At 38.1% G+C, this 11906-nt stretch overlaps 1 protein-coding gene across 1 annotated transcript in view; it reads right to left on the reverse strand.

Annotated features, from left to right (window-relative positions):
* Nucleotides 1-1456: 1456 nt before the first annotated feature.
* The window catches only part of POGLUT1 (protein O-glucosyltransferase 1), a 22609-nt gene continuing 12159 nt past the window's right edge, over nucleotides 1457-11906 (reverse strand). The window contains exons 6-11 of the mRNA XM_011375507.2: nucleotides 9260-9319; nucleotides 7743-7842; nucleotides 6050-6108; nucleotides 4786-4953; nucleotides 4027-4083; nucleotides 1457-3594 (exon numbers count right to left, since the gene is read on the reverse strand). Of these exons, the coding sequence (XP_011373809.1) occupies nucleotides 3438-3594; nucleotides 4027-4083; nucleotides 4786-4953; nucleotides 6050-6108; nucleotides 7743-7842; nucleotides 9260-9319 (601 nt within the window). The 3' untranslated portion in view covers nucleotides 1457-3437. The remainder of the gene's footprint in view (nucleotides 3595-4026; nucleotides 4084-4785; nucleotides 4954-6049; nucleotides 6109-7742; nucleotides 7843-9259; nucleotides 9320-11906) is intronic.

Raw genomic sequence — 11906 nt, forward strand, 5'->3', positions numbered from 1 at the left:
ACCCTTGGCCAATGCTCACTGTTGCTGCTACTCCATCTCAGCTCCTCAGACTCTACCTGTCACCTTCCCACACTCCTATTTCTCCAAGCCTGGTGGGGCTGGGGGAGCTTACCTTCTTTAACCACTAGGGAAATACTCTCCTTCCTCTTTGGTCCGCTTTCTGAAGGGTCTCAGAGCAATGATAGGCCAAAAGATGTTATGAGGTTTACTTGGGCCAATGTTTCACATACAGCTCTCTCCTCCCCTGAATGTGCATTTGCCACCAGAATAAAAATCAAGGAAGGATTTCAGCAGTCACCACACTGTACTTCAAACCACCATTCTCCTACTCTCTGCCCTTTTTACTGAATTCCGCTCATAGAACTCAATAGAATCTTCCCCTATCATGAATTTTCTCCCTGGGGTCAAAAGGTTCCCTTTTCCTGCCATGTTCACCAGGTACTGCCCTGGTCACATATATTTCAGTTTATTATATGTGTTACCACAGGTAGAGAATGAATTTTAAGAACTCCCAAGTACCACTTCATTTACCCATCCCTCAAAGCATAACTTTTTACCTTCATGAAGTTTCCCATCTGCACCAGGAAGAAATTCTTCCTCTCAACTACAAATCCATTGTCTTTATGAATAACTAGCCTTATAAATAATGGGCCTCATATAATTTTAATCACCTTCCGCCTATAAAGCCTCTCATATTGTTATCATCTTACCTACAGAGCTTCTTCACGCTAGGGAGCCTGCTGAAATATTTTATCTCCCACTATTTGTGCACAGCAGATAATCAAAAAGTATTTAATATTAAATGAGTAATTGTAATTGTACCTCTTCTCCTCATTCACACCTTACCTGTGGATGCAATAGGCTTATCTCAAATGAAGGCATCTTTAGATACATGGAAAGATGGGTTTTCATTTATCAGTATGTGCTGCTCTTGTTTCTAGTCAGTGTAGGGATGAAGGATAGGGAACTAGCATCTTCAATACTGACCCAATGGAGACACTTAAATTTTTTCTCTTGAGAACATATGGCTGAGAGACAGAGTCTGACAGTCTCTGGAACTGCAGACAGCAGCACTCCAGAGACAGTCCAAAACTCTTCTTGAGGTTCCTGGGGTTGTTCTGCTCTCCACCCTTCCAACTGCTACTTGTTTAGATTCTTTGAGATGCTTTCATATGCTCCTAATAAGTTCTTTTGCTTAATCTAGCAAGAGGCAGTTTGTCTTCAGTAACTAGGAGAACCTGACCTAACACAGTTGAGTAAGGTGGAACACTGATCACACAGCTGATACTCACCAAACAAAAGTATTACTTGTATTATCTAAGTATCCCACTTCATTCAAACAAACGAAATCTTTCTCTTTTCTTGAGAAAAGTGTGGCCTTTAGCTGTCTGAGGAGAAAAGGGTAAGAGTCTGGGACCCAGCTAGTATTAATAATAACAAACGACCTTCAAAAGTCATGGAGATAAAAATTATTTTCAAAAACATACATTTTACATATTGTTACATGTAATCCTTATACCATCTATACCAAGGTAAACAGTTAAATATAAAACTCTGAATAACATTTCCTGTATTTAAATACAAAGATGCCCTTATTGACTCTTCAAAGGGCAGATGAAAATTTGCATCGTTTTGATTGTTAGCCACATCCAGTCCCCCTTGGAGTCAAAGGCTAAATAATCTGTAAATAGGATCTACTTAAGCCAACTGTCTCCATCCACCTATCCATCCAACCATCCATCCTTCCAACAATACTTTAGTCTCTACTCTGGGAGGCACTGTATAAAATAATGAAGATATCAAGATGAGTAAAACATGATTCCCACCCATCAAGCTCACAGAACAGTAGGAGAAATAGTCAAATAAGTACAGTGCCATGTGATGTCATATAATTAGGCATGAACAAAGTAGTATGATTGCCCCTAACTGCCTAGAGGAATGTAAGAAAGGCTTCAGAGAAATGTGATGCTTGAGCTGGAACCTGGAGCAAAATGGGAAATATTTCCAGGGAAATGTAGTTTCAGCTCCTAATAAATGACAAAAAATTTTGTTTCTAGTTTAGTGAGAGGAAAATTAAAAGACAGAGAATGATAACATCTCCTAGGACCTCATACTGACAAAGTAAAACCACAGTATTACTTAGAAATTTGGATTGCTTATCACTAGACTATTGCACCCAAGGACACTTTAATACTCAAAAACAAAAATTCGACTTTAAATGTCTGCCTTATTCCATGCAATGATCTTACCAGGGATATGAAACTCCTCTAAAAAGATCCTTAGGCTTAAAATTTTGTGGGAGTTTAAAATGCCAAATACATTTCTCACAAATGGAATAAAATCCTGATTTTATATGACTGATTCTCACACTTACTAATTTTGAAATCAATTAATACCAAACCATTCTTAGGAGTCAAAGGGAAAGAACTGATTTCCCTGTGGAAAGACTGGGCTTAAGGGACAAGAATGGTTCTGAGTCATCAGACTATATAGTTTTAATCAAACAATTCTTCTTCATTTTTGATTATGTTACTGAGAGCATCCAGATATTAAACTACCATCCAAATATACTTTTCCAAAAGGGAAAAGGAGGACCCTGCAAGACATCGAGAATGTGGACTGCTACCAATTTAAGGAGGATAAATACTAAGGGTATGCAAAGAGTGAAGAGTTGCTGTTCTATGTACAGTTCTTTTTAAAGAGTAAGGACAACTTCCTAAATTTATTAAGGTTTTTGTCTTTTTTTTTTTTGAGACCATAAAAAGACGGGTGTGAAGGCACAAAAAGGGAACTTGAGATCCAATTGCAATAATTACTCATGCAATTGGCTTCTTTCTATGTGGCATTATAGAAACCTCCTGAGTACCAAAGAGTTTATCTTTTACAAAAGAGAACTCCTATGTCATTGCATGGCACAACCACTGCTTCCTTAGACCTTTCAGGAAATGATCCTCAAATATTTTTCACAAACTCTATAGGGCTTCCTACATTAAAATATAACAACAAAGATCAAGCCTAAAATAACTGCAGGATTGCTGTGATGAGTTGTACTAGTTCCAAATGACCGATTTTCTGCTTGAAACAATGGGACAAAGGACAGCATCCCATGGACACAGTCAGTTTCACAGTGATGGACATACATATGTGGATGTATGTCTACAAGCTGTGATCAGTCCTAAGAAAATGAACAGTAGAATCGGGTTCAAAACCCACATCTCATGATTTCTGGTTCTTATTCAGCCAAAGTGCTGAGCTGCTTCATCTTACACATTTTGGATCTTTCTTGAGAGTTGTTCGGGGTGCAGCATGATAAGGAAAACCAGATATTTGGCTGGATAATGTTATTCAAGGTATAGGTGAAACACTCATTAAGCTTCCCACCACAGGATAGCTGAGATCTGCTGCCATAGAGAGGACTATGGTCCAATGAATGACTGTCAGAGTTCAGTTTTCAAACTTTTGGGAATAATCTGATCATAGCTTTTCCTTCTTGTTACATTATAGGACAGGAATTTAGAGTACTCAGTCAACAGGCTCTCCCAGTAACAGGTGATGTCATCCATTTGCAAGTGGTTCATGATAAACTGGCTTCCCCTAGAGACAAGATTAATAAGAACATTTAAAGGATAGCATCTAATAACACTAATAGTATACACATGAGTGCTTACCTTGTGCCAAGCACTGTTCAGAGTACTTTAAATGAATTAACTCTTGATCCTCAGAATCATCATATCCACGCACATCATTTAGCAATAGAACTTAATATTTTTTTTCTTAAAAACAAACATGCAAACAGGGCTCAGAAAAAAGTACTTGTTTAGTTACCTCAAAGATTTCAGTCTACTTCTATAAAGAATGAGTTAAGGACATGTGTGAATGTGTGTGTTTTTCCCCAGGAGAGCTTTAGTTCTGATTATCTCTGTATAATAAGGATGAAATCCAGATATCACCTGGTAACAATATTCATATAACTTTAGGGAAAAATGGGGATGATAAAGTGGGAAAGGAAAAATGAACAGAACTTACCTTTCAGCAATTTCTTGAGCTATGTCATCATTTGCTTTTACAAACTGCAACAGCTCCCTAAAATGGAAAGAATTATTAAACTCTGAAATACAGACCAAGCTCACTAGTACTAAGTCAGAAAGACCATGACCAAGATCTACAGTTAATCTCTCAGTATGTGGATTATTGATTTTTTTTTTTTTTTACAGGAAAGATATCAGGTCTTCACAGGAACAAAATAACAATGACAACAACAAGTCCCCGCACAGGCTAAAAGGCAACCTATTGTAGTTTGGGGACATATTTGAGAAGATACAGAAATGTCCAATGATACACATTAAAAATCAATAGTGAAGAAAAAATTTCCCTCCTGTCCTCTGCTCTGGCGCCCTTGTGTTTCTGGCCCCTCTCCCTACCTCTCCCATCATGAGAGAAAATTTGCCTCAGCTTCACTGGGGTCAATTCTCATGATGTATCTGAAAGTCTCTCTGACAATATAATAAAATTAAATATTCCTATCTTTAGTCTTTGAAAGATTAGGTAGTTCTCACACCACATACTGTCTGAATGTTACATTTTGAAACAGCACTAGAGCACTGTTTCAAATTAAATCCCACTTATAGACTAGTTGGATAATAATGCAATAATACCTATGTGAACCAAATAAGAAAAAAAAAAAAAAAGCTTTCAATGGAAAAAAATCACCAAGAGTAAATGCCTTAAATGGCTGGAGACTTAGAGGCAGATTATGGGAACTCTGCTTGGGAGAGAGTGGCTTACTGGACATTGGAGAGATCTGTTTTGACTGGGATATAGTGAACCCACGGCTTCAGTTGTGGATAGAAGAATTCCAGCCACTCATCACCAACATGGAAAACAAGTGAACCACACAGGAAAAGGTGCTTGAACCGGAAACTTGCAGCTACACCTCGAAAATTAAATAGGTACCTGGGAAAGAAAGAGCAAAATATACTTGATACTATATGCCTGCTGCCATAAATATGACCTTTTTTGTTGTTTTTCTTAAACCCTTCTCCCCTTCTCTCCTTTTATGACTCCTCTCTTTTCTATGTTCATTTTTCAAGGACACATCAGCATGTCCCTGTGGTGTTTCCATAAACTCCTTGCTTTTCCAGGCGTTACAGGTTATTCCCATGAATGTCAGGATGAGAGGCAAAGGGGGATACGTTCTTCAAGACAGAGCTAGACAGAGCCAGGAGCTACGTTCTTCAAGACAGAGCTAGACAGAGCCAGGAGCTAGGTGCTGGGTAGACAGGATATGGGGCTCAGATGGAAATGACACCTCACCCTTTCCTCAAAGCTATTCCAGGCCTTGTGTCTTGAACTCATTGTTTCCCCGCGCCCACCCCCCCAGCCTTGTTTTTCCCCTAGAGTACCCCATCTGCATCAAAGGCATTCCCTGTTCCCTCTTATGAAATCTGGAGAAGATAACCAGGCATGCTTAATCAATGTTCAAAGAAAATCCCTGGGAAAAAAGCTATCTTAGAAAGAACATTTTCTTTTCAACATTTCTTACACATACTCCTCTCTTGAACCAGAATTGCTTCTACCCTGTCGTTTCTACTGTATAGTGAAATTGGTATTCATCTCTCTCCATCACCCCACTGTTCCCCTCCTGACCTGGTTTTACCTGTTCATCTAATTCTTAGTGCTAGCATTTAAATATAAAATTTTAGTTATATATACTTTATTCATGTTGAACCTTAAACTGTTCTATTAACCTGATAAATAGTTCATCTAACTTCAGCTATTGGCTGGGTAGGGTGTGGACAGAGGAAATCTTATCACTTTGATTACTAGCACACAAGCTCTGTGGAAGCAGGGACCATATTTCATTGTCTCTGCACTCACAGAACTCAGGCCCGAACCCTGTGCACAGCAAGCTCTTAGTAAACGACAGGTAAATGAATGATTGTGACTTTCATAAACCATAGCCGGGCCCTGGTACTAAAGTTCTCACTCAAAGTAAAGCTATTCCAAAAGCAACAGGGAAACCAAGAGTCAGGAGTCTGGGTAGTCTTACTTGTATTTGCAGTGATCCACAAGATGGACATCCTTAGCGGCTGGCTTTCCCAAGGTGTCCTTTAAGTGAAAAGGGAGTTATTGATATTGGTAGTAATAGCATTTATTGAAGACCTTTGTGCAGCAAGCATTGGTAAACATTCCATCAACAGGACTTCGTAAGTCTCATAATAAACATACTCTGGAACCATAATTACCCCATTTTATAGATAAAGAAGCCAAGGTTCAAGAAGTTAGGGGACTTGCTCAGGGTCACATAGCCCTAAGTTGTAGAGCTAGGATTTTAACCCGGGTCTATCTGATTTTAGATTTTAGATTCCCCTGGAGCCATATGAACTCAGAGGTCATGGCCTGCAGCACATTTCACTCCGTAAAGTGGTAGCTGGTGGGCTCAGAGGTGTAGCCCACACACAAATCTTGTTGGCATGCAAAATATTTGAAATAAATATTCAAATCACTGCCAACATTTTACAGATGGTAGCATATTTCTTACAAAAAAATCCAGATTTCCAACTTTTTTTGTAAAAAGACAGAGAAATATCTGGTAAACTGGACTCCTATTCCACTTGGCAGGCATAACTGGACCTTTAGCACTCTTTTCTGCTCACTCCCGTGGCCCCTTGGGGCATTTGAGTTTAGACCTTGATCTACATATATTCCTTCCACCTTAGCAGATGGTAAACTCCTTGATGAGGGGAACAAGGCTTGTTTGCTTTCCCACCCTCCCACAGTAGATGATGCCTTGCTGAATACATACAATTTTTCATATTTTACTTTTTTAACATGGATTTTAAACTTCAAATAATAGATACACACATCTCAAAGATACACTTTGTTTTCTCCCTAAGAAGTTTAAATTTTTTTTCTTGTATCATCCTCACATGGCATATGGAAAATTCGGATGAGTACATTTTGGGCTTAAAATTCTTTGAATAAGGTAAGAAGTCACAGAGTTAAGAGGACAGGGATGGACTGAAGAAGCCAGTCATTGCTGGCTTCACCTTGGGATCATTTTGGGAGTTAAACAAATTAAGATGCCTGGACGTTATGCCCAGAGATTCTGATTTATTTGATTCATTTTTAAGCTCTCAGGTTGGATTGTGTAGTCAGGGTTGAGAACTACCAGTTTAAACCAGAGGTTAGCAAACTATAGCCCATAGGCCAAATTTGGCCCACCGCTCATTTCTGTATACAACCCATAAACTAAGAATATTTTTACCTTTCAAATGATTGCAAAAAATCCAACGAAGAATATTTTATGACACATGAAAACTACATGAAATTCAAATTTCAGTGCCATAAATAGTTTTATTAGAACACAGCCATGCTCATATATTTATCTATTGTCTATGGCTGGTTTCACACTATGACAGCAGAGTTGAGTAACTATAACAGACACCTCACAATCCACAAAGTCTAAAATATGTACCATCTTGCCCTTTACATAAAAAGTTTGTGACCTATGGTTTAAACCTTCAAAGTAGTATAAAACACTACTGAGAATATGGGCCAGAAAAGCAATGTGAGTTTGAAAAAGAATAATTTACATGTATGCCAAAACTAGTTCATGGAACTTTCTCTACGTTCATCACACCAATGACAGGAAACCTAATCTGAAATTCTACTCAGGTGGCAATGTTCTTCGAGTGAGAATGTTCACTGCTGTAGTTTCTATTCAGATGATTAGTGATTACTTTCATAGATTTCCAGGCCTGGTTTTTGGTGTACTCTGCATCAATAAGTTTTGGATTTTTCCGAGATAGGAGAATGAGAGGATCTCGTTCTGGACTTGTCCTATAAAAGAAACACATGACATAAAAAACTAAGTGTCCTACACAGTAACACTTCTCGTTCTTTGGAAGCTAAGCATTAATTGGACCCAACGCAATGCTGGTATGCACAGATGGAAAACTCACTGGTTACTTTAATAGTTGGCGGGGCGGGCGGTGGGGAGGGTGAAATACTAGACACTGCAGCATCTAGGTAGTCCCAGGCTGTCCTCACTTTACCATTCAGGGATGGGGAGTATTTGGCCCTCCTTGGCTTGTATCTATTTTTTAAGATTATGTTGTTCTGGTCACTAGAGCCACATCCCAGGGAATGATTTCCCTTTTAGGAGGGTTCATGTAGCCTCGATAATCATAGCTATGTGACTAGGTAATCACCAGTCACTGAAACGGCTACATGACCTTTGTCGTGTATGTTCTATAAAGTCCAGTATAATATTTAAATTAAAAAAGAAAACTAAAAGGCTTAATACCCTGACAACTATATTGAGAAAAGGTCTTAGCTATGGTCCAAGTAGCAGACGGTCTTGACATTTGCAGGGTCGAGGGACCCCCTGAGAATCTGATAAGAACTGTGGGACTCCTCTCTAGAAAAATGCACATATCCTCCTATAATTTCAAGGAAGTCCTAAACTCTTGAAGTTCACACATGTATTCTAAGTTAAAAATCTGTGATCTCAAAATCTGAGCATCAGAGAAGTTGATAAGTAACAGTACGCAGTGGCTGTTCGGCCTGTCTGAATTCTGAAGCCCAAGTAAATACAAGGTGGGATCTCTGACAAGGACTCACTGAGAAAACTACGAAACCTTTTCTCTTCAGTCTCTTTTGTATTTATCTGTTCAACACATCGTCACTGTGTACCGATGTGGCAAATACTGTCCTTGGCATTAGGGATATGGAGCTGAATAACATGGAAAGGGGTCCTCTCCAACCTTTTCCCTTCTCTCTTCCTCTCTTTCTTCCCTCTCCATTTTCACGAGTCTCAATCTGTGGTCTCTACCACTATTTTGGCAGCCACATGGTCGGATGGAAAAGGCATCAGGAGATCTGTTTATGGTTCCTGCTCTTAATTAGCAGAGTGACTGGGCAAGGTCATAAGGCACTCTCAGGAAACTGTACTCTCTCAGGCAAGAGGACAGTTCATCTCTTCAATGTTATATACTCAGTGCCCATCATACTCATGGCCCTCTGTTAGTATCTGTTGAATCACTGGATAAATTTTACATCTTTGAATTGCAGTTTGAGAAAGAATGATTTAGGCAAACTGAGCTCTTCTCTAGTATAAAATTCTATGATTCTACTTTTTTTTCTTAGTTATCTTAGCTTCCTTTTTGATCTAGAGTTTGTTACATCCTCAAAGCTACTTATATTTTACACATTAATTGAAAGAATATCTTTGTAAAATGTCAAAAAATATAATCACCTTGATCCTCGGAAATACGCAGTGGAATTTTTCTTTTTCCATGGCCACTGTGCTGCTGACCTAAAAATAGATTTTGGTTAGTTTCTATCTTTTTTTCTTAACTAGATAAGGATATTTTTAAATAATTTATGAGGATTAGTTCAGAGCTTTACATTTTTAAATAAGTCTGAGCCCGGCTATTCAAAAAAAAAAAAAAGCCCTAAAGGATATGTTCCCTTTTGTTATTACTTCATTCCTCTGGAGATGCTAGCCAGTAATATCTACAAATCTTCTGCTCCATTAATAAGTTAACAACATTGAAAGAAAAATTCCCAAACACTAAATGACATATTTAGGGCTGTTTAGTTAGGTACAACAAGGATTTCTTCTCTACTGTATGTAGAACGCTATTGATGAAATTCATATGAAAAGAGAACAACAGAAAATATTAGAAATTGAATTAAGGACAAGAAAACAGATCACTCCCTGGCTTCATGTTTTAGATATGTAGGAGGTATCAACAGATTTAGTCTGATTTTGCAAGGCACTCTGGTATTCTCAAAACTGTACTAAGTGCTCCGCAAAGACAAAATCCCTGAAACTCAGGTCTTCGAACACATTTCTACAACCAGCTTTCCTTGCTGAAACTACCAGCTTATAGATATATCATTCCTAACTTCTTCCACACAAACCTTGCACAGAAGTTTGTGTAGCATCTTCCTGTGAAAAAGGAGGGGGAGGGCTGAATTGGAGTTAACAAGGGATCGGTGGTCTCTATTACTATAATAAGGGACTTAGGATATAAACATTTTACGTAGATATACTTTTCAGATACATAGGGTATCACATTACTCACTTCTCTCAGCTAAGAACACTGCTCCACATTTCCTGGCTTATCTTCTAGCCCTTTCTTGCTGGATCATCTTTACCTGATTCTTTAGTCCAAGGCCAGCGCTCTTTCTTGCTCTGCCCTATATTCCCTCCCACCAAAATATAAACACTATAAAATGGTGTTTTTGTTTTATGGGTTTTTCCCCCAGTAGAAAAATGATAGGTTTTATATTTTATATAAAATTCTAATGGAAAAACATAAAAGTGGAGAAATTATCATCTAATCTCCCTACTCACAGATATCCACCTTAAAAAATTTAATGTTTCAGTAAAATTTCCTTCCAATCATCTCTCCATATCAGGGTTCTCACCTGGAGGTGATTTTGCCCCTCTCCCTCAAGGGACATTTGGCCATGACTATAGACATTTTTGATTGTCACACCTTGGGGTCTGCTACTGGCCACTAGAGGGTAAAGGCCAAGGGATGTTATTAAACATCCTACAATGCACAAGACAGCCCCCTACAACAAAGAATAATCTGTACCAAAATGTCAACAGCACCAAGATTGAGAAACTTTTTTTCTCTATAACAGAGATCATACTATGCTTGCTGTTAGGTAACATTCTTATAAGGACATGTATCATAGATAATAACAGCCAACACCTATAGAGCACTTACTATGTTCCAGGCACTGTTCTAAGTGCTTTATACATATATTAACTCATTCTCACAACCTTATGAGGTTGGTGTGATTATTCTTACTTGACAGTTGAGGTTCTTGAGAGGTTAAGCAATTTGCCCAGAATTAGACAGCTAAGAGCTAGGGTTTGAACTCAGAGTCCCTGTTTTTTAAACCTTATACTACTTTTATTTTCCATTCATGCACAATACTCTATTAGATAGTTATGTCATGATTCATTTCTTATGGATGCACTTTTAGGGAGTTTCCAACTTTCTGCTTTACAAAACAACACTGAGTGAATATCCTTGTATACACCTCTTTGCTAACTTGTCTCAGGACAAATTCTAGAAGTGAAATGGTTGGGTCAAAGAATATACTGACTTTAAATTTTGATATATATTGCCAAACTACCCAACCAAAAAAAAGTATCAATTTATACTCATATATTTAGTATAAATATCCTTGGTCTCTGGGAAAGCTGTGTTTAATATACACAGACTTGAACCATGTATCATTTCTGTTTCCTTTCTCCCTCATTCTTGCTACTCACCTACCCACCCCTCAAAAGGCCTACGTTAGGACTTTTTCTCCAGATAAGCTCTAACAGTGCCCACCACAGCCTGGTGTTACAGCAGCCTTCTTTGATAAATCTCTCCCCTGACCCTTGACAGGGACTTTAAATCTACAGGGACAATGAATTCTTCTACAGAGTGAAAAATAATCAATGGAGACAAACTCCCAAAATAGAAAAATGGCAGGCCGATATCAATGCAGATTATTACTTAAGTTTCAAGGTAAGAAATGAAATCACATAGCTAGAGATTCTGAGTGGAAGGCTCTTATAAATAAAATTGCAATTATACAATCATTAATAAATTCAACTGAAGAACATAAGGAGAAGCATATTCTATCTCCCTATAAGTTGCTTATTAGTTTTCAAGGGGGAAAAACAGTAACTGCACAGTGAAGGAAACGGATAACACCTTGACCGGGTGAACAAAATTAATATTACTAATAAGGGAAAGATGGATGAAAAATCACTTTTTTACGTATAGTATTCAGAACAGTAACGCATACACTGAATCTGATCACACGGAAATAGACAAAACCAAACTGAAGAACGTTCTATAAAAAAGTAAATGTCAAGATTAAGA

This window comes from Pteropus vampyrus, unplaced genomic scaffold, assembly GCF_000151845.1.
Source record: "Pteropus vampyrus isolate Shadow unplaced genomic scaffold, Pvam_2.0 Scaffold1, whole genome shotgun sequence".
NCBI classification, from domain to species: domain Eukaryota; kingdom Metazoa; phylum Chordata; class Mammalia; order Chiroptera; family Pteropodidae; genus Pteropus; species Pteropus vampyrus.